Source organism: Macaca fascicularis, chromosome 9 (genome assembly GCF_037993035.2).
Source record: "Macaca fascicularis isolate 582-1 chromosome 9, T2T-MFA8v1.1".
NCBI lineage: Eukaryota > Metazoa > Chordata > Mammalia > Primates > Cercopithecidae > Macaca > Macaca fascicularis.
Window position 1 is genome coordinate 109,298,095 of NC_088383.1, and position 22,534 is coordinate 109,320,628.

A 22,534-nucleotide genomic window follows, 5' to 3' on the forward strand; every position below is an offset into this window, starting at 1 on the left:
CAAAGCCTGGAACACTAGGTGTAAAGGGCAAGTGGACAGTGAGTTAAGAAACAAAACCAGGCCGGACACAGCGGCTCACGCTTGTAATTCCAGCACTGTGGGAGGCCGAGGCAGGCAGGTCACTTAAGCCCAGGAGTTTGAGACCAGCGTGAGCAACATGGCAAAACCCCGTTTCTCAAAAAAAAAAAAAAAAAAAAAAAAAATTAGCAGGGCATGGTGGCTAGTCTCGGCTACTCGGAGGGCTGAGGTGGGAGAACTGCTTGAGCTGGAAGAGGTTGCAGTGAGCTGAGATTGCACCACTGCACTCCAGCCTGGGAGCCAGAGTGAAACTCTGTCTCAAAAAAAAAAAAGAGCTTTGCTTGGGTTCCTCTTGAGCAAAGATGATGCCCAGAATCTTGAAAGTTCATGCATTTTGTAGAACAACTTACTCTAAATTCCCTTATCATTTTTTCTGCCCCTGGCATTTATCTATTTATTTTGTTGATTGTCTCTCCCACATGGAACTTGGCCACCAGTGTCCCTAGCTCCAACAATAGTGCCTCGTCCATAACAAGAGCTCAATAAATATCTATTGCATTTTGAATAAATGAATGAATGAATGAATGAGGTAAATTTAGGACACCCTTTTCTGGGCTCATACTCCGGTTTCCAACCTTGCTAGTTTTTTTCAGTTGAGATGTAATTACTACACAATAAAATGTGCAGATCACAAGCGCTCAGTTTGATAAATCTTGACAAATTGTACATTCTCAGGCAACTACCACCCAAATCAAGACACAGAACATTTCCTTCATGAGAAACTTAACTCAGGCCCCTTTCCAAATCAATTTCCCTATCCCAAGCAACCATATTTTGTTCTATCACTACGGACTAGACTTTCCTGTTACTGGATTTCATATAAGGGAATCATTCAGCATTTATTTTCTGTGTCTGCCTTCTTTGGTGAGCATGCTTTTCAGAACCATTCATGTTGCAGCATGTATTTGTAGTCGTCTTCTTTTTTTCTTTTTTTTCAAGATGGAGTTTCACTCTTGTTGCCCGGGCTGGAGTGCAGTGGCGCGATCTCGGCTCACCGCAACCTCTGCCTCTCCGATTCAAGTGATTCTCCTGCCTCAGCCTCCTGAGTACCTGGGATTACAGGCGCCTGCCACCATGCCCGGCTAATTTTGTATTTTTAGTAGAGACGGGGGTTTCTCCATCTTGGTCAGGCTGGTCTCGAACTCCTGACCTCAGTTGATCCTCCCGCCTCGGCATCCCAAAGTGCTGGGATTACAGGCATGAGCCAGGGCGCCCAGCTGTCTTCTTCTTTTTTAGAACACAAAATTTTCAGAGCAATTTTACGTTCACAACAAAACTGAACAAAAAGTGAAAGGTACAGAGAGAGCCCATACTCTCCCCAACACATGCATAGCCTCCCCTTTTATCAACATCCCCTACCAAAGTGGCAAATTTGTTACAATGATGAACTTACATTGGCACATCATTATCACCCAAAGTCCATTGTTTACATTAGGGTACAACTCTCTATAGGTGTTGGACATTCTATAGTTTTGGACAAATGTGTAATGACATGTATCTACGCCTATAATATCAAACAGCATAGTTTCACTGCTCTAAAAATCCACCTATTCCTCTCTTCCTCCCCCGCAAACCCCTTGCAACCACTAATCTCTTTACTGTCTCCATAGTTTTGCTTTTTCCAGAATACAGTTGGAATCATACAGAATGTGGATTTTTCAGATTTGCTTCTTCCATTTAATAAAATAATATGCATTTAAAGCTGGGCACGGTGGCTCATGCCTGTAATCCCAGCACTTTGGGAGGCTAAGGAGGGCGGATCATGAGGTCAGGAATGCAAGACCAGCCTGACCAATAGGGTGAAACCCCGCCTGTACTAAAAATACAAAAAATTAGCTGAGTGTGGTGGCGCATGCCTGTAATCCCAGCTACTTGGGAGGCTGAGGCAGGAGAATTGCTTGAACCCGGGAGGCAGAGGTTGCAGTGAGGGGAGATCACACCACTGCACTCCAGCCTGGGGGACAGAGCGAGACTCCCTCTCAAAAAAACAAAAAACAAAATAATTCAGCAAATTAGACATTGCAAAGAGAACCTGAAGGGGGGCAGACCACGTACAGATTTCTCTGCCACATGCGAAGTACTTCTGAGGCATGACTGGATGAGCTGTCCACATCTGAAATCATCCAATCTTGTTCAGAACTCTTGCACTGGACAGGGAGCCAGGACTGGTATGCGGGCTCCTGGTCACTGGCCAGAGAGTTGGCCTGACCCTGAGACCAGTGGCCAACAAGGGAGCTGATTAGTCTTCCTTCCAGGAAATCCCAGGTGGGAAGCAAATCATTAGCGCAGCACTCCGTATTTTCTCCTCTTCCCAGAGGAATGATCCTAGGGCAGAATTTGGGGGAGACACGGGCATGGAAGGAGAAGGGGTGAATGCATAGCCTGCCTGTTTCTGAGCTCTCATGGTAAGACTCCTACAGACCCGGAAAAGATGGGGGCACAGGGACAGATCAGTAGGGTCAGAGCATCTCAGGGACCGAGGACAGTATGGTCCTGAACAGGGATTAAGAGCTTGGGCTCTCATATGGCATTTCTGGGCTCAATTGCCAGCTCCATCACTTACTGGTTGCTGTGATTATGGGCAAGTTATTCCATCTCTCTATATATCTTTCCACACTTATAAAATGGAATAATGGCGTACCCACCTCCCAGGGTCACAGTGAGGATTACAGAAAACGATTCTTGTGAACTGGCTGGCAGTAATAATTCAATACCTGCCAGCTATTCTTATTCCACATCCAAGCCCTTTCGCCTGCTGCTGGGTGAAAGCACATGTCAGTGTTTCCTGACTGTTTCCACAAAGATTCCAAAATTACAACCTGCCAGTCTGAAGAATCTCCAAAACCTCCCGCACGCATCCTGGAGGCGCGGGCATGGGGATGGGACTGTTTGCCCGGGGCCTGAACAGGATTCGTGCGCGTAGGCACACACACCAGCCAGACTGCGTGCGGCCCGAGTCCGGTGCGGTCCCGGGTGAGCAGCGCGTGGCTGGTGGGCGGGGCAGAGCCATTGTTCGCAGGCGGACTGAGCCCCCAGCGCTCGCCCGGGAGGGAGGCGGGGCTTCCCGCGTCCCCGGAGCTCCCGATCCCGGGGTGGCGGCCTGGTCTCCCTGCCACGCGCCTGGGGGGACGGGAAGACGGGACGGAATTGTGAGTAGTGGGCGTCTCCCGAGGCTTCCCCACTGTTTCCTGAGAAACTTCCCCAGTGCCCACCCAGCCGTTCGCCGTGTGCCCGGGGGCCGGTCCTGGGCTAGACTCCGCGCCCCAGCCCCAAACCGGGTCCCCAGTCCCTTCCAGAGAGAAAGCTCCTAACGCGGGGTGCCGGGCAGAGGCCCAGCGGCGGGTAGAAGAGAAGCGGAGAAGGAGAAAGGGAGGGGAGGGGGAGCGAGGAGCTGGCGGCAGAGGGAACAGCAGATTGCGCCGAGCCAATGGCAACTGCAGGACGAGGTGGCACCAAATTCCCTTCGGCCAATGAAGAGCCGGAGTTTACAGAAGCCTCATTAGCATTTCCCCAGGGGCAGGGGCAGGGGCAGGGGCCGGGTGGTGTGGTGTCGGTGTTGGCAGCATCCCGGCGCCCTGCTGCGGTCGTTGCGAGCCTTGGCCTCTGTCTCCTCCCTCTCCCGCCCTCACCTCCATGCGGGGCCGCCCGCGCCAGTCAACTCCGCGCACTTTGCCCCTGCTTGGCAGCGGATAAAAGGGAGCTGAGGAAATACCGGACACGGTCACCCATTGCCAGCTCTAGCCTTTAAATTGCCGGCTCAGGGACCTCCACGCACCGCGGCTAGGGCCTAGACACCCAGCTAGCGTGCGCGGCGCCGCGGCTCAGCGCGCACCGGCGGGCTTCGAAACCGCAGTCCTCCGGCGCCCCCGAACTCCGCTCCGCGGCCTCAGCCCCTGGAAAGTGATCCCGGCATCCGAGAGCCAAGATGCCGGCCCATTTGCTGCAGGAGGATGTGAGTTTCCCAGCCTGGCCCCGTACCGCAGGGTCGCCGGCGCGGGCTGGGCTTCCAGGGGACGGGTTGGTGGCTGAAGAGAGGGGAGAGCTCCGCAGAGGACTTGGCCATGTTTTTCGAGTTGTGCTGCCTTCAGTGAGTTGGGAATGTGGGTTGTAATTTGCGGACTTGAATCTCCAACTTTTGTTTCTTAAGCTTTAAAGAAAAATCCGGTCGTGCTGGTGCTTTTATGAATTATGCGGGTTTTCCTTTGTGTTCGTGGGGATGTGAGTGCTTTACTTCTCCTTCCTACTGCCGCCTCCCCGTAGGTTTAGCGCCCCTCGTCCCCCGCCCCTAATGTATCGGTATAGTTTCTGGGAACTTCTCTCCGTTGCATCTCGGATACACCCTACCCTCAGTGAACTCTGGCGCTGGGGAAGGGTCTTTGCTGTCCACCCTTCCCCCAGCGTCATTAGAGAGCGGAGTGGCCCCAGCTGCCTCCACGTGTCTCTTCTCCTGACTCTCCTCTTCCTCCCCCTTCCAGATCTCTAGCTCCTATACCACCACCACCACCATCACAGCGCCTCCCTCCAGGGTCCTGCAGAATGGAAGAGATAAGTTGGAGACGACGCCCCTCTACTTGGAAGAAGACGTTCGCCCTGATATCAAAGATGATATATATGACCCCACCTACAAGGATAAGGAAGGCCCAAGCCCCAAGGTTGAATATGTCTGGAGAAACATCATCCTTATGTCTCTGCTACACTTGGGAGCCCTGTATGGGATCACTTTGATTCCTACTTGCAAGCTCTACACCTGTCTTTGGGGTAAGCAGCCTCCCTGTCCTCCTGACCTAGTCCTCCAGGTACTCACTGCTCTTTTAATAAGGTGGGATCTTACACAGAACACCAGCCCCTCCCAGCCTCCCAGCTGGGGTTTTTCTCAGGCATTTTCTTTGGTTGCTTCAGGCCTAGTGGGCTGGGAAGAGCCTGGGGGTACTGAGATGCAGGAATGTCAATGCCTTGGGTTGAGAGCTCTGGGACCTTGTGCTTGTGGGCTTTGAAGTGTAGACCTGTGCTGGAGAGTCAGCTTTCCCTGAAAGAGCTTTTCTGTTTGAGTCATTTGCTTGGCTGCCTGTCCCACCCCTGCCAACCACAAAAGAATCAAAACCCTCTACCTGGGAGGCATGGGAACATGGTACTAAACCATTGGCTTTCTAGGGTCTATGTTGAGCAGTAGTGGGCTAGCGCAACGGGAAACTACTCAGGGAGAGAGTTTGTTGGAAAGGCAGGAACAGAGAGGTTATCCACAAAACTATTTTGACCTGACCCCTTGGCCAGACCAGGCTTCTTCGTTACAGAGGAAGATGAAGCTCCCGTGTAACCCGAGTCACAGATGTGTGTTGCTCTGTTACTCTACATTCCAGGGTGCTGCACATACCAGTCAACAAAATGCTCTTAGAATGAAATCAGGTTGAAGATATGTTTCATGTTCCATCCCCCATCCAGCCTGCTTCAGGCCCCCCTCCTGATGCCATGAAATGCCAAGAATTCTGCACCTTCCAACACCAGTCCTACCCATTCCTCCTTGCCAGGGACATCGAGGCCAGGCCAGAAAAGAGCCTTGAGAAAAGAGAGCCTGGTCTTGAGGCTGCTGTAATGAGGGAGACAGTTCCCAGTTTGTCCCTAACCTGCCCTTAGCTCAGCTCTTTCAGGGACCAATTGGTGTGGCCTGATGGCATGGTTCTGCCCCCTGGATGCACACATGCGCTTTGCAGGTTTTTTCACCTCTGCCACTATGAGCCTAAGTTGGGAAGGGAGAGCAGGGAGCTCTGCAGATGCAGGGCCCCTGCATTGCTACTCTCTAAGGGGTGGTGAGCCAGGACTTCTCCTCCAGAAAACAACTTGAGGTTTTTCAGAGCAGCCTCAGGTGTGGGATACTTTCTGACAGCTCGCTCTTGCTCTTGAAGGGTAATTATGCAGAAGAGCTGGGAGGCCAAGTTTTAGCTGTTTCCCTCAGGACCTCTTAGGTCTTCCGAAGATAGTGAGATCTGGTTCATTGAGCTTTGTTTCCAGAAATCCTCCAGGTGCTACAGTGAAATGCAAGTGAGAAAAGCCCCTTTGTCAGAATCTCAGTTTTTCTAGGTACCACCTGTGGGCAACAGTACTTTTTTTAGGATTGGGAAGGTAGCATTCCTTGGGTTACATATGTGTCACAGCTGTGACACAGACAGAACAGGCCAGGTGCAGATCAGTTCATCTGCATACCAGGAAGAGCTCTTGTATTTGTGAGGGGAGGGCAACATCTGTTGTCTGGCCCCTCTGAGGATCCAGCAGAACTTCAGTTGCAACATGAGGGATGAAGAGCAGGGATAGCATTCCCCAAAGAGTCAGTGGATGCCTCTCTCCACCCTTTCTCCCCGAGAGGATAGTCTTCACAAGTAGTTTTCTCACCTGCAAGCTCCTTCCAGGCTCAGCACTCCCTGTAGGTTTTCTGAAGCCCAGAGTTTGACCCAATTGCCTCTGCTTGGTTACCCTCAGTTGCTAGTGCAGGGAGCAGAATTCCATCCCAAAGTCAAGGCTGTGCCTGCTACATTTTTTTGGTGACCTGCCCATCGGTGTGTGCTGTGCCTTTGGGCAGATAAATGTGGCTCACAGAGACTGGATGGTAAACTTATTGTACTGGGCCCTTTGGTGGATGGCTTAGCTGAAAGAATGACCATCTTGATAAGGGGATATCAGAACTCCTGTCTTAAGAAACAAGGAGGATAAGGGGAGGAGGGTCAGAGGTCTCAACCTGGACATCTTCTCTTCCCACCTTCAGAATTTAGGAGCTTCACTTTTCTTGTTTTAATCCCTATGGACAATGTTAAATTAGCAACTGGTTGTGATTCCAGCATTTCTTATGACGGAGCAATTTTGAGAGCCTTAAATCTCTCATTTTGTAGTCTCCCAAAGGAGCCCTTAGGGTAGGACTAAGAAGGATGCCTCTGGCAACACTGAGAGCCAGAGGCAAAACCATTCAAGTCTCTTTCTTAAGGCCAGAGCAATGAGATGTTGCTTAACCATCAATTTGGACATTTTCTTCCCCCGGGGAGGAGAGAGGGAATAAATCTCCAACTGATTTAAGCCCTTCTATTTGATAGACTTAGAGGTGTTTCTAGAAAAGGCACCAGAGTGCCTGAGTTCTTTCCCCAATTTTCCTGTTAATATAGGATCTTACATACATTCTGAGTCAACTTGCCCCAGGGTCTTTTGCGGCAAGTAACAAGCCCAGAAGCTCCCTTGCTCATTAGGAAGGGCTCTGGCTCAACTGATGGTTTTCCAAGTAAGGTGCAGGTTAGATACTGTATCTGGGGAGATGTCAATCGCCACCTGACTTGAAGGCAGATCACCTGGGGCCTCAGTCCCCACTCTGAGGGAATGTGGAGAGAGCTCTTCTTAGGGCTGACTCTGGCTCTATGGCTCTCCTGGAGATCTTATAGGAGGAATAGGAGAGAAGAAAGGAGGTTGGGGGGAAAAGGAGGTTGTTTAGGAAACAGCTATCAATGGCTGCAAAAGAACACAGGACAATTTGTTACAATGTGTGGTGTCTCCAACTGCAACTAAGTTCTGTGGCCACTGAGGATCTATTGTTTCTAGCTGTTTCCCTAGGAATGAAACATTGTTAACATTCATTCCTAGGAATGAAACATTGTTAACAGTTTCTCCCAAGGCCACAGCTTCTGCCTACTAGAGCTACGGAACAGAGGAAGAGATGGGTACACCCAGCAGCCCACTTCCTGCCTTGGCCTCCCAAAATGCTGGGATGACAAAATGGTTCACACCGCACCTGGCCCTCTGCTGTTATTTTAATAACACCCTTGCATATGGGTCCTGAGCTCTGCAGGAGTAGTTTGTGGGCCTTAAAACCTTAGTGAAGGCCTAGATAGAGGTGAAAGGAAATAGCTAGGCCCTGGGAGAATGCCTTTAAGATGAAGAATGAGTGGTAAGAGCACTGTTCTCTCTCCTGCCTTCCCAGTTAGAGATTATATCTGGCACCTCCTGAGCCTGCAGGTCTCCAGGAAGGTGAGGGAAGACAATGGTGGGGTGCTCCACTGACAGCTTGAAGAATATCCCACCATTGTTTAGAATGAGCATTGCCCGGTGAGAGTATGGGCTGACAGGGATGTAGCAAAGGCAAGACAGAGGAACTGTGCATGTATCTTGGGGGAGGTGGATGGTATAGCTGGAACGTGAAATCTCTGGTAAATCTTAAGATACTGTGCAAATTGGATTTATGCACAAATTGGATTAGGGCTAATTTTTCCCTGATATGGCCACAGTGCCTGCTAGAATATTTAAATGCTTTTTTTGTACCAGTTGATAAATGGCCATGGTCTGAATCCCCTAAAAGTCCCCTACAACTAAGTGCTTCTCAAATTGGTCAGTGCCCAGATTGTACTGGCTGTTATTTTATTTTTTGAGATAAGGTCTTTCTCTGTTGATCAGGGCTTGAGTGCAGTGACGCGATCATGGCTCACCACAGCCTCGACTTCCTGGGCTCGAGATCCTCCCACCTCAACCTCTTGAGTAGATTATCTGAAGAGACAAGGTCTCCCTATGTTACCCAGGCTGGTCTCGAACTCCTGGGCTCAAGGGGATCTTCCTGCCTTGGCCTCCCAAAATGTTGGGATGACAACGTGGTTCACACTGCACTTGGCCCTCTGCTATTATTTTAATAACACCCTTGCTTATGGGTCCTGGGCTCTATAGGAGTAATTTGTGGCCCTTAAAACCTTAGAGAAGGCCTAGATAGAGGTGAAAGGAGATAGCTAGGCCCTGGGAGATTGCCTTTAAGATGAAGAATGAGTGGTAAGAGCACTATTCTCTCTCCTGCCTTTCTGACTCCTTAGTTCCTGGGATTCCTTAGCTTATCTTTTTTTCCTGGGTTGAGAGGCTGTGGGGTGATGATATTTTTTAAGTGGTAAAATCTAAGGGACATGGTTATCCCTAGAGTTCATGGTCAAGCCAATCCTCACCCAAAGCCTGAAGAAGACAGTTTCTGGCATCCAGAGAGTGTCTTTGGCATCCTTTCCCAGATGGAACTCACACTGATTGGTGACTCCCCCCGCTGTCTTCTCCTGGCAGGATTATTCTACTATGTTGTCAGTGCCCTGGGCATAACAGCAGGAGCTCATCGTCTATGGAGCCACCGATCTTACAAAGCTCGGCTGCCCCTGCGTCTCTTTCTGATCATTGCCAACACAATGGCGTTCCAGGTAAGAAGCGTCTCTGCTCAGCTGTTTGTCCTCCACCCTATCACTGATCCGGGCACAGAAAGGAGGGATCAGCGCCGGAGAGGAGCCACACCTGGATGGCCGTTTCACTTTCCTCTCTCCTGTGGTCACCTCAAGTGCCAGTTCAGTCCTTAAGTCCATGAAGAATGAAGAGACTTCTGAGTCTTGGAAAAGGGAACTGGAAAATAAATGGAAAATATTCTTGATGTGTAGGAATATTTTTGATCCTAAAGTCCCTCTGTTGTCACACATTCTGGCTGTTGTGGCTCTTCATCATAAGGGGCTTTGGCACATAAGCCAGAGACTGACCTTAGATTCCCGGGCAGACACTGGACAATAAATTCACTATTTAAGGTAAATATCTTAGGGAGGCAGAGCTGGGAGGATCACTGGAGCCCAGGAGTTTGAAGCTGCAGTGAGCCATGATGGTATCAAAACAAACAAAAAAATTGAAAAGTGAATAACTTAGGACTCCACCACAGTGGGATTGAAGCTGATGTTCCCAGACTCATGAACTCTTATTTTCAGATAATGAGAGCAAACACTTTTATTGCACTATGTGCCTGGAACTATTGTAAGCATTTGATATAAAGTCCTCACAACAATTTTAGGAAGTAGGTACTATTATCCCCATTTTACCGATGAGGAAACCAACTTACAGAGAGATTAGATAGACCAACCCAACATTGTGGCCCTTTCTTGGGCTGCCATGGTGGCTAAGTGAAACATTGAGGTTTGTTGAGGCAAAAAGTTTAGAGCAGGCAGGGCACGGTGGCTCACGCCTGTAATCCCAGCACTTTGGGAGGCCGAGGCGGGCGGATCACGAGGTCAGGAGATCGAGACCATCCTGGCTAACATGGTGAAACCCCATCTCTACTAAAAATATAAAAAATTAGCCGGGCGTGGTGGTGGGCACCTGTAGTCCCAGCTACTTGGGAGGCTGAGTCAGGAGAATGGTGTGAACCTGGGAGGCGGAGCTTGCGGTGAGCTGAGATTGCACCTCTGCACTCCAGCCTGGGTGACAGAGGCTCTGTCTCAAAAAAAAACTCTGTCTCAAAAAAAAAAAAAAGTTTATAGCAAAGACAGATGAAGGGAAATGGAGAAAGGGAATGCATCCCTTATAGTCATTAAGCTGTAGCAATGGGCAAATGATAGCACATGGCCTGGGGCTTAGCTTGGAGCAAGAGGAAGAAAGGAAACCAATTTAGTGGCGGCAAAATCGAAAGAACTTACCACATTTGCATAATCATCTCTGCCATAGCAGCTTATACCTTGAGGGCTTCCAAAGTTGTCCTGTGGAGCAAAGGGAAGGAAGAGAGATATTGGTACATTCTTTAAGGGATGGAAAAAGTCATGAAGAAGCCCAGAGGTCATTTGAAAATGCAGTCATGATCATGAGTTGCCTGCCTGGCCTTGTTATTGGGTTGTATGAGCTCTTTTGCAAGGCATCAGAATGGTACACCCTGCAACTTTATCTACTGATTGGGACCCTAGGACACAAGACTGCCTGCCTCATGTTCTCCATGCCCAGGGATTAGGTACCTCGTGAGGATCTTTTCCAACATTCCTTGCTTAAAGAATTGCGATGTTCTCACTTCTTGAAACTCTCTGAGCTCTGTATGATTTATCTCTGTTCCACCCACCATATAACTTTCCAGAAACAGCAGTCCCATTGCTATGGTCCTGGGACTTTGAGTTGCTTTTTCCACTTAAGCTTCAGTGACAAGTTGGGAGAAGAGGGGAGGCAACTCCATGACTCCTTTGGAGCCCAGATTCCTGGATATTTTGTGAGGCTGGGCTGAGCGCCTTGGGCTCTTGATACCTTTCCACTGGGAGGCTCCTAAGAGGGTGTCTATCCTCAAGCCTTACATTCCTCTTCTCTCTCTCCCCAGAATGATGTCTATGAATGGGCTCGTGACCACCGTGCCCACCACAAGTTTTCGGAAACTCATGCTGATCCTCATAATTCCCGACGTGGCTTTTTCTTCTCTCACGTGGGTTGGCTGCTTGTGCGCAAACACCCAGCTGTCAAAGAGAAGGGCGCTACGCTAGACTTGTCTGACCTAGAAGCCGAGAAACTGGTGATGTTCCAGAGGAGGTGAGTGAAGCCCTGATGGAGGTGGGGATACGGCCCTGACATCTGGTCATTAGGGACCCCATTTTTTCTCCCAAGACTTATAAAATATAAGCTGAGAAATTTACTGCGTTTGCGTGTTCACAATCATAATTTAAAATCCCAGTTTTTAACATCCCACAGGCCCATAGCCATAGACTATTGCTCCATTTCTTTCTCTCTGAGCTATCTTAATTAAACCCATTACATTCAACAGATGTGTATTGTCCTAGGACAGTCATAGATTCAAAGATGTTTATAGCCTACTTGCCTAGGTTTGTTTGTTTGTTTATTTGTTTTTGTTTGTTTTTCAACAGAGTCTTTCTCTCTTGCCCAGGCTGGAGTGCAGTGGCACAATCTTGGCTCACTGCAGCCTTGACTTCCCAGGCTCAAGCAATGCTTCCACTTCAGCCTCCTGAGTATCTGGGACTACAGGCACACACCACCATGCCCGGCTAATTTTTTGTAAAGACAAGGTCTCCCTCACTGTATTGCCCAGGCTGGTAGGTTAGTTCTTACCTTCAAAAAGTTTGTGGCCTATCATGGGGTGGAGAGATAAGCCAAGTATCCAGATAACCATGGTATAAGGCAGAATATTTTCTGTACTATGAGAGGTATAAAGGGGAGGGAGATTGCTCAACGGGCAACACCAAGGAAGTGTTTATGAAATAAGTAGTGTTGGAATCCACCGACAGATAGAAATTTTCACAACTGGCCGGGCGCGGTGGCTCAAGCCTGTAATCCCAGCACTTTGGGAGGCCGAGACGGGCGGATCACGAGGTCAGGAGATCGAGACCATCCTGGCTGACACAGTGAAACCCCGTCTCTACTAAAAAAATACAAAAAAACTAGCCGGGCGAGGTGGCGGGCGCCTGTAGTCCCAGCTACTCAGGAGGCTGAGGCAGGAGAATGGCGTGAACCCGGGAGGCGGAGCTTGCAGTGAGCCAAGATCACGCCACTGCACTCCAGCCTGGGCGGCAGAGCGAGACTCTGTCTCAAAAAAAAAAAAAAAAAAAGAAATTTTTACAACTATGTGTGGGGAGAGACAGTGCAAACAGAAGAAACAGAATGAGCTAAAGCATGAAGCATGTTCTAGCAATCGAGTCCTTTTGCTTGAAGTATAGGGTGTGGGAAGAAGTAAGACTGGAGAGACTAATGCCATCCTTGTTGAGTTCTAAAAGCAGACTTAGGATTTAATTCAATAAGCAATAGGAAGGCATTACATCTTTCGAACTGCAATGTGGCATAGTTAGCGATGTGCTTCAGGAAGGCTGCTTTTAGAACAAGTGTAAGAAACCATTGAGCCAAAGTGAGAGGTAGGGACATAAGTTAGGAAATGAGGACCCCTGCTAGCAAAGCAGTGGCAGAAATGGAAAAAAGAGTTGGGTGCAGGGAATGTCAGTGATGTAAAAGTCAAAGACTTGACTGCTGAAGGAATGTAGGGGATCAGTGCCCTTGGAATGTCAGTGACCTGGTCTACATTGAGAATGAAAATTGAGAAAGGGCTTCCAGAGGGACAGATAGCTGCAGGTGATCAAGGACACTCAATAGGCCTTTGAGGGAAAAGAAGACCAAAGAACTAGGGGGTAGCCAGCAGAAAATGGAGGCATGATACTAAACAGACTGAAAAAGAGTGCTGATGAAAAAGAGAAAGGAGCCCAAAGGCAGATGGGAAAACCAGCCAAGTATGGAGAGACATCTGTTCATTAGTTTGTAATTTGGACCTCACCTATTTTACCAACGTGGTATTATGCTTGAGTAAAAATCAGCGATGGCTGGGCGTGGTGGCTCATGCCTGTGATCCCAGCACTTTGGGAGGCTGAGACAGGAGGATTGCTTGAAAGTTCAGGCATTCGAGACCAGCCTGGGAAACATAGTGAGCCCTCATCTCTACAAAAAAATTAAAAACTAAATGGGCATGATGGTTCATGCCTGTGGTCCCAGCTACTCAGGAGGCTGAGGTGGGAGGATCTTTTGAGCCCAGGAGTTAAGACTGTGGTGAACTATGGTCATGCCACTGCACTCCAGCCTTGGCAACAGTGTGAGACCCTGTCAAAAAAAAAAAAAAAAAAAAAAATTAAAACAATGAACTTAGAGTCAGACAAGCAAATTCAACATGGAGGAAAGAGACAGCCCATCCCAATTCGTGTAGAAGATCCATGTAGGTGTGGAGTCCCCCTCCATTGACCTGGTGTCTGGTCTGTCACTGTAGGTACTACAAACCTGGCTTGCTGCTGATGTGCTTCATCCTGCCCACGCTTGTGCCCTGGTGTTTCTGGGGTGAAACTTTTCAACACAGCGTGTTTGTTGCCACTTTCTTGCGATATGCTATAGTGCTTAATGTCACCTGGCTGGTGAACAGTGCTGCCCACCTCTTCGGATATCGTCCTTATGACAAGAACATCAGTCCCCGGGAGAATATCCTGGTGTCACTTGGAGCTGTGGGTAAGTCAGCTGTCCAAGCAAGACTACATCCAGTGGTCTGCTGATTAGGGGATTAGGCTAGGAGCCAGAAAAACTAGATAAACCTGTTTTTGATGGCTACTTTGTATCTCCGTTTTTTCCACTATAAAACTAGGGGGCAGTATACTGGAAAACCCTTTTGAGAGTCACGCAACATGTTTTATGTAAAAATGAAAGGATAAGAAAGAAAACACAAAAAAAACACTGATCTTGATTCCAGGTTCTAAAACAATTTCCAAATGCCATGTATACTCCAGGCGTGGCGGCTCACGCCTGTAATCCCAGCACTTTGAGAGGCCGAGGCGGGCAGGTCACCTGAGGTCAGGAGTTTGAGACCAATCTGGCCAACATGGTGAAACCCTGTTTCTACTAAAAAACCAACCAAACAAAAAAACAGAAACCAAATGCCATACAAGATGAGCACCTTGGAGTTTTCCTTTCTTTCATCAACTCTGGGCCAGACTGCAGTCTTGCTTGAGGCAAGGAATGCATAAATAGAACAATGGGGTCATCTGAGTGGCCAGTAAGCCTGGTGTTTTATGAACTTCAAGTATGCCACACAAAGTATTTTTTATCTTTCCACTCTACTCAGATATGCCTTGCTTTAAGTGTGTGCCATGCCTTACTGTTTGGTGATGCCATTATGAAGAGCATCAAAATAACTGCTGGTGGCCCTTTACTACCACCTACCATCTTGTCTCCTCTCATCCTCTGTTTTTCTCTCTTCTTTTCTGGGCTAGGAACATCCCTTCCCCTAACATGCCTTCAGGAATCTCCCAGTAAAGCAGTGTGATCACAAGTTCCTGCTCAATTCTCTAACGTTGATCTTTTCCTTTCTTTTCTAATAAGATGGGGTCTCACCATGGTGCCCAGGCTGGTCTTGAACTCTGGGCTCAAGTGATCTCCTGCCTCAGCCTCCCAACATATCTACATTTTTTTCTCTGTCCCTCTTTCCAACTGAATATAGACTTTGACCAAGGCCCTGAATGAGTTTTCCTTAAATAGATCTGGTGACCTCTTCTCTCCAGTAATTGGTGCTATTGGTCATTCAATAATATCTAGACAACCACACTACTCCACACATTTATGCAGGTCATTGCCTAACACTCATTTTCTTTTTCTCTTTAAAATCTTCCTTTATATTCTCAAAACCATCTTTATTATCTTTTAAATTGTTGTTGAGACAGAGCCTCACTCTGTTGCCCAGGTTTCAGTGCAGTGGTGTGATCACGGCTCACTGCAGCTATGACCTCCTGGGCTCAAGCGATCCTTTCGGCTCAGCCTCCCAAGTAACTGGTACTACAGGTGCATGCCACCACGTTTGGCTAATTTTTCTATTTTTTGTAGAGACAGGGTTTTGCTATGTTGTACAGGCTGGTCTCGAACTCCTGAGCTGAAGTGATCTGTCTGCCTTGGCCTCCCAAAGTGCTGGAATTATAATAGGCATGAGCCACTGTGCCTGGCCTACTATCTTTATTAAAAGGATTTATTTGTCTAGGCGTGGTGGCTCACACCTGTAATCCCAGCACTCTGGGAAGCCGAAGTGGGTGGATCACTTGAGGTCGGGAGTTAGAGATCAGCCAGGTCAATATGGTGAACCTCTATCTCTACTAAAAAAAAAAAAAAAGAAAGAAAGAAAGAAAAAAAGGAAAGCATTAAAAAATTAGCCAGGCACGGTGGCACGCACCTGTAGCTGTAGTCCCAGCTACTCAGGAGGCTGAGGCAGAAGAATTGCTTGAACCCAGGAGGCGGAGGTTGCAATGAGCCAAGATTGTGCCACTGCACTCCAGCCTTGGTGACAGAGTGAGACTCCATCTCAAAAATATATAATAAAAATAAAAGCTTTTTTTTCTCTCTCTCTCTTTTTAACTTTCACGTATCTCCTTTCAGACACCTTCTTGCCATTGTGCCTATTCTTACTTTAACCATGATTAAAATAAATCACATACACTGTATAAATCTGAGATTATCATAGGAATGGAGTTTCTGGCTTGAGATGTGTCCCATATTGCAAATGGATCTATAATGATCTTCCCCGCCTCCAGCCTCTGGGTGGCCATCAGTTCAAAGTGGCTGCCAATATTTGACCTGTCTTTGTTATCATTCACTCCTCCTTGCCTGCTGTTTGCCTCCCTTATCACCTCACCCTTTGTTCTCCTCCAGCTCTGTTTCCTGCCACCCTAATCTTTTTGTTTCTTGAATTACCTCCCCGACTGTCACATGCTCATCTTCTCTGCCAAATTAACCTTCTCCCTTGAGCCTTTCTTGGGTTCTTTCTTGCTGCCCCAGTTGCAGAGTCCTGTCTTCTTTCTACGCTCTTCCTCTTTTTTTTTTTTTTTTTTTTTTCTCCCTTGTCTCTGTGTGCATCTGATTCCATTTTAAATCTGGTAACTAAAGGCCTGGCTAGTGCTTACACAGAGCCCAGCTGCAAAACCATTTTTTTTTTTTTTTTTTTGAGACGGAGTCTCGCTGTGTCGCCCAGGCTGGAGTGCAGTGGCCGGATCTCAGCTCACTGCAAGCTCTGCCTCCCGGGTTTTTACGCCATTCTCCTGCCTCAGCCTCCCGAGTAGCCGGGACTACAGGCGCCCGCCACCTCGCCCAGCTAGTTTTTTGTATTTTTTAGTAGAGACGGGGTTTCACCGTGTTAGCCAGGATGGTCTCGAACTCCTGACCTCATGATCCGCCCGTCTCGGCCTCCCAAAGTGCTGGGATTACAGGCTTGAGCCACCGCGCCCGGCCTAGCTGCAAAACCATTAATGGACATTAATAATCCTCAGTACCTTTATTCCTGGCATTCTACCCCCATCCTCCCCAGTTCACACTGCAGATCATCAGGTGTCACAGAGGGAGGACATACCTTGAAATGCCCTAGATGACATCATTTACTTTGCAGGACTTCCTTGCCTTGCTTCTGATTAATGTCATGACTGGTCTGTCTGAGGATATTTTTATCTACAAAGAGCCAAATATTAGCTCTTAGTAGCTATCCTTTACCCATGCCTGATTAGGGTCAGTATTATTTTTGGCTGTGGTTCAGAAAGAAGAGTCCTGCCAAGAGTTGGCAAACTCTCTATCTGTCGAGTTTCCAAAGCTTTACACATTAGATAAATTCCCCCGAATCCAGAATGTGTTTGTTTTCCTCCCTCCAGCAAAGTGAAATGCTCATCCCAAGAGTCCTCAAAATCTCAGAGGTTAAAGGGTATCTAAGCATTTCCATTTTTCTTCCCTCAGAGAGCTTCTGTTTTATCAGCACCTCCCCCACACCAGGGTCAAAGCTCAAAAAAGTTGGAGCACCCCTGGCAACTGCAGTGACTGAGGACATTCCAGCCTCTGGGCTGGCCTTTCTTCTGATCTTTGGCTGTAGGGCCCACTCTCTAGGAACCTCCCACCCCTAGAGGTAGTTCCAGTGTGGTGGGGAAAGGTGTGCTTCTTTACTCTTTTTTTTTTTGAGACGGAGTCTCACTCAGTTGCGCAGGCTGGAGTGTAGTGGCGCAATCTCAGCTCACTGCAAGCTCCGCCTCCCGGGTTCACACCATTCTCCTGCCTCAGCCTCCGGAGTAGCTGGGACTAAAGATACCCGCCACCATGTCTGGCTAATGTTTTGTATTTCTTTTAGTAGAAACGGGGTTTCACTGTGCTAGCCAGGATGGTCTCGATCTCCTGACCTCGTGATCCACCCGTCTCGGCCTCCCAAAGAGCTGGGATTACAGGCGTGAGCCACCGTGCCTGGCTTTACTCATTTTTTTAAAAGTCATAGCCACAGTGCTTCATTCTGCAAGCATGTGCACATACACACAGAGCCTTGAGGGCAGGGCCAAGAATGAATTTGGAATTTTCCAATCTGATATCCATTCCCAAAAGTAGGAGCTTCTCTCTAGTCATTTTATCCTCTGAGAAACTCAGTTCTCCTCCCACAGGGCTCCCAGACAGCCATGGGTGACCAGGGTCTCCAATCACTCCTTAAGATGCCTTTGACTGGCCAGGTGCAGTGACTCGTGACTGTAATCCCAGCACTTTGGGTGGTCAAGGTGGGAGGGTTGCTTGCAACATGGCAAGACCCCATCTCTACAAAAAAAGTAAAATAATAAAAGTAAAGATGCTTCTGAGGGGATCTATTTGGTTCATATTAAAAGAGACTGAATTCATCCATTCATTCAACAATAGTGAGTTTCTCCCAGGTATGAGGTACCCTGCTAGCTAACTGGTATGCACAAATCAAGAAGACCTCAGTGCACCATCACTCCATGACTTCTCTTCCTGCTTTTGTTTCAGGTGAGGGCTTCCACAACTACCACCACTCCTTTCCCTATGACTACTCTGCCAGTGAGTACCGCTGGCACATCAACTTCACCACATTCTTCATTGATTGCATGGCCGCCCTTGGTCTGGCCTATGATCGGAAGAAAGTCTCCAAGGCCGCCGTCTTGGCCAGGATTAAAAGAACCGGAGACGGAAGCTACAAGAGTGGCTGAGTTTGGGGTCCCTCAGGTTCCTTTTTCAAAAGCCAGCCAGGCAGAGGTTTTAATGTCTGTTTATTAACTACTGAATAATGCTACCAGGATGCTAAAGATGATGATGTTAACCCATTCCAGTCCAGTATTTTAAAACACAAAAGTATTCAAAGTCAACAACTCTGCCTTTATGATGCTAAGCTGATATTATTTCTTCTTTTATCCTCTCTCTCTTCTAGGCCCATTGTCCTCCTTTTCACTTTGTTGCTATCGCCCTCCTTTCTCTTATTGCCTCCCAGGCAAGCAGCTGGTCAGTCTTTGTTCAGTGTCCAGCTTCCAAAGCCTAGACAACCTTTCTGTAGCCTAAAATGAATGGTCTTTGCTCCAGATAACTCTCTTTCCTTGAGCTGTTGTGAGCTTTGAAGTAGGTGGCTTGAGCTAGAGATAAAACAGAATCTTCTGGGCAGTCCTCTGTTAATTATCTTCAGCCCAGGCTTTTGCTAGATGGAATGGAAAAGCAACTTCACTTGACACAAAGCTTCTAAAGCAGGTAAATTGTCGGGGGAGAGAGTCAGCATGTATGAATATAAGGATGAGGGAAGCGAAGCAAGAGGAACCTCTTGCCATAATCACACATGCAGCTGCCTACTTAGTGAGGACTTCAAGCCCCACCACACAGCGTGCTTCCTTTCTCTCCTGGCTCGGGGTAAGAAGTGGCTGTGGTGTTTGGCAATGCTAATTCAACGTCACAACATATAGTTTAGGCTAAGGATAAAGAAGAGACGTTTTAAGTTTGTAGTAAAAGTGGTCCCTTCTGGGGAAGGGTTTTCTTTTCTTTTCTTTTTTTCTTTAATAACAAGGAGATTTCTTAGTTCATGTATAAAGAAGTCTTGGTTTTGGGTGTTTCCAGAATTGGTAAAGACAGCAGCTCATAGAATTTTGAGGATTCCATGAGCTGCTCATCACAGTTCTTTCCTCTTTCTGCTCTGCCATCTTCACGATATTGCTTGCTCCCCTCATAGTAGTAAGATGGCTGTGGCATTTAAACATCCAAAAAAGGGAAGGATTTTAGGAGGTAGAGTCGGGTCAAACATAATATATATATACATATATACATTGGTTAGAACGTTAAACTATTAGAGTATTTCCCTCCCAAAGAGGGATGTTTGAAAAACCTCTAAAGGAGAGGAGGAATTAGTTGGGTTGCCAATTTCCTCTCCACTGCTGGACATGAGATGGAGAGGTTGAGGGACAGGATCTATAGGCAGCTTCTAAGAGCGAACTTCACATAGGAAGGGATCTGAGAACATGTTGCCAGGGGCTTGAGAAGGTTACTGAGTGAGTTATTGGGAGTCTTAATAAAATAAGCTAGATATTGGATCCATTCATTCATTAGTTCCAGTTTCTCCTCAAAGAGAGTAAAAACTAGAATACTTCTCCCCATAGTGTTGTGCCCCTTCACTCTCTTTTTTATTTTTATTTTTTTTGGCTCTGTTAACATCTAGCCTAAAGTGTAGAACTGCCTGGGGGGCAGGGTTAGGAATCTCTCCACTACCCTGATTCTTGATTCCTGGGTCTACCCTGTCTGTCCCTTTTGTTTTCTTTTACCAGATCTTTCTCTTCCCTGAACGTTTTCTTCTTTCCCTGGACAGGCAGCCTCCTTTGTGTGTATTCAGAGGCAGTGATGACTTGCTGTCCAGGCAGCTCCCTCCTGCAGACAATGCTCAGGGTCACTGAACCACTGCTTCTTTTTCGAAAATAGAGCTAGCTGCCACTTTCACATGGCCTTTGGAGTGTCTCCACCTACACCCCTGTGCTCCCCTGCCACACTGATGGCTCAAGGCAAGGCTGGCAAACCCTCCCAGAAACATCTCTGGCCCAGAGAACCTCTCTCTCCCTCTCACACGAGGCACAGCCAAGCCAAGTGCTCATGTTGAGCCAGTGGGCCAGCCACAGAGCAAAAGAGCATTTATTTTCAGTCCCCTCTGTCTGGGTCAGAACCAGAGAGCATGCTGAATGCCCCCTGCTTGCTCAGTAAGGGTGCCCCGCCTGAGTCAGTGCTCTCAGCTGGCAGTGCAATGCTTGTAAAAGTAGGAGGAAACAGTTCTCACTGGGAAGAAGCAAGGGCAAGAACCCAAGTGCCTCACCTCGAAAGGAGGTCCTGTTCCCTGAAGTCAGGGTGAACTGCAAAGTTTTGGCTGAGACCTGGGATTTGAGATACCACAAACCCTGCTGAACAGAGTGTCTGTTCAGCAAACTAACCAGCATTCCCTACAGCCTAGGGCAGACAATAGTATAGAAGTCTGGAAAAACAAACAAAAACAGAACATCAGTGTTTTGAGAACTTTGGACCACTCCTGTCCCTGTAGCTCAGTCATCAAAGCGGAAGCCTGGCTTTGCTCTATTAAGATTGGAAATGTGCACTACCAAACACTCAGTCCACTGTTGAGCTCCAGTGCTGGAAGGGATGAGGGCCTTTCTTCCTGTGTTAATTACATAGAGGCTACAGGGGTTAGCCTGGACTAAAGGCATCCGTGTCTTTTGAGCTATTCACTTCAGTAGAAAAGAATCTAAGGGAAGATCACTGTAGTTTAGTTCTGCTGACCTGTGCGCCTACCCCTTGGAAATATCTGCTGGTACTTCTAATTCCACAGGTCATCAGATGCCTGCTTGATAATATATGAACAATAAAAACAACTTTCACTTCTTCCTATTGTAATCGTGTGCCATGGATCTGATCTGTACCATGACCCTACATAAGGCTAGATGGCACCTCAGGCTGAGGGCCCCAATGTATGTGTGGGTGTGGGTGGGGGTGGGGGTGTGTCTGCTGAGTAAGGAACACTATTTTCAAGATTCTAAAGCTCAATTCAAGTGACACATTAATTGAGTCTGATAAACTCAGATCTGATCAAGAGTCTGGATTTCTAACAGTCCTTGCTTTGGGGGTGTGCTGACAACTTAACCCGGGTGCCTTACATCTTTTCTAATCACAGTGTTGCATATGAGCCCGCCCTCACTCCCTCTGTGGAATCCCTTTGCACCTGAGAGCCTACTGAAGTGACTGGTAGAAAAGGGGGCCTGAGTGGAGGATTATCAGTATTGCGATTTGCAGGATTCCCTTCTGGGCTTCATTCTGGAAACTTGTTAGGGCTGCTTTTCTTAAGTGCCCACGTTTGATGGAGGGTGGAAGTAATTTGAATGTATTTGATTTATAATTTTATTTTATTTTTTGTTTTTGTTTTAGGTTAAAAGATGGTTGTAGCATTTAAAATGGAAAATTTTCTCCTTGGTTTGCTAGTATCTTAAGTATATTCTCTGTAAGCGTAGTTCAAATGGGTCATCATGAAAGGTTAAAAAAGCAAGGTGGTCCTGTTTGCTGGTGGTTAAGGCCAGGGCCTTTCCTACCACTGTGCCACTGACTTGCTATGTGACCCTGGGCAAGTCACTGAACTATAATGTGCCTCAGTTTTCCTTCTGCTAAAATGGGGATAATAATACTGACCTACCTCAAAGGGCAGTTTTGAGGCATAACTAATGCTTTTTATAAAGCATTTTGGGATCCTTCGGCACAGGAATTCTCAAGACCTGAGTGGTTTTTATAATAGCAATGTCCACCATGAACTTGATATGTCCATGTGCCCCAGATGCTGTCATTAGTCTATATGGTTCTCCAAGAGATTGAATGACTCCATTGGAGAAGTGGTGGATAACTAGCCAGAAAAAATTTGAGAATGCATAAACAACTCATTGCCATGGAAACATACAGAGGATACTTTTTCTTTGATTGGGTGGGATTTTTCCCTTTTTATGTGGGATAGTAGTTACTTGTGACAAGAATAATTTTGGAATAATTTCTATTAATATCAACTCTGAAGCTAATTGTACTAATCTGAGATTGTGTTTGTTCATAATAAAAGTGAAGTGAATCTGATTGCACTGGGTCTGGGAGTTTTTTTTTTGTCTGTGATTCAAAGTCTTGGGATTTATCTCTGGCTCATATCTATGTCTGTACCTTTAAGAGTATAAAAGAAGTAGAAGTTACAATGGTTGACTCATACCCCAGTAACCTGGCCTGCTGTCCTAAAGGTAACTTTAGGTTAAACTCTGGGAAGCAGGAAGCCAGGAGTCTGCTGCCATTAAATCAAACACATTAACACCAGCTGGCAACTTGGCCCTGGGGAAGTGCCAGGGTTCTCAGGTGTGTCATGTGGTCAGTT

General features: G+C 47.4%; 1 protein-coding gene across 3 annotated transcripts; it reads left to right on the forward strand.

Annotated features, from left to right (window-relative positions):
* Positions 1-2,899: 2,899 nt before the first annotated feature.
* SCD (stearoyl-CoA desaturase) lies at positions 2,900-22,248 on the forward strand. 3 transcript variants are annotated; one of them, XM_015456547.3, is made up of 6 exons: positions 2,900-3,227; positions 4,554-4,836; positions 9,139-9,269; positions 11,180-11,385; positions 13,613-13,845; positions 18,136-22,248. In XM_015456547.3, the coding sequence occupies exons 1-6, from the start codon at positions 2,952-2,954 to the stop codon at positions 18,333-18,335; spliced, it is 1,329 nt and encodes a 442-aa protein (XP_015312033.1). In that variant the 5' UTR covers positions 2,900-2,951; the 3' UTR covers positions 18,336-22,248. The 3 variants fall into 3 exon arrangements, with proteins under 3 accessions (XP_015312033.1, XP_073858555.1, XP_005566247.1); XM_074002454.1 differs by lacking the exon at positions 2,900-3,227 and adding an exon at positions 3,852-4,165; XM_005566190.3 differs by lacking the exon at positions 2,900-3,227 and adding an exon at positions 3,852-4,030.
* The last annotated feature ends 286 nt before the right edge of the window (positions 22,249-22,534 follow it).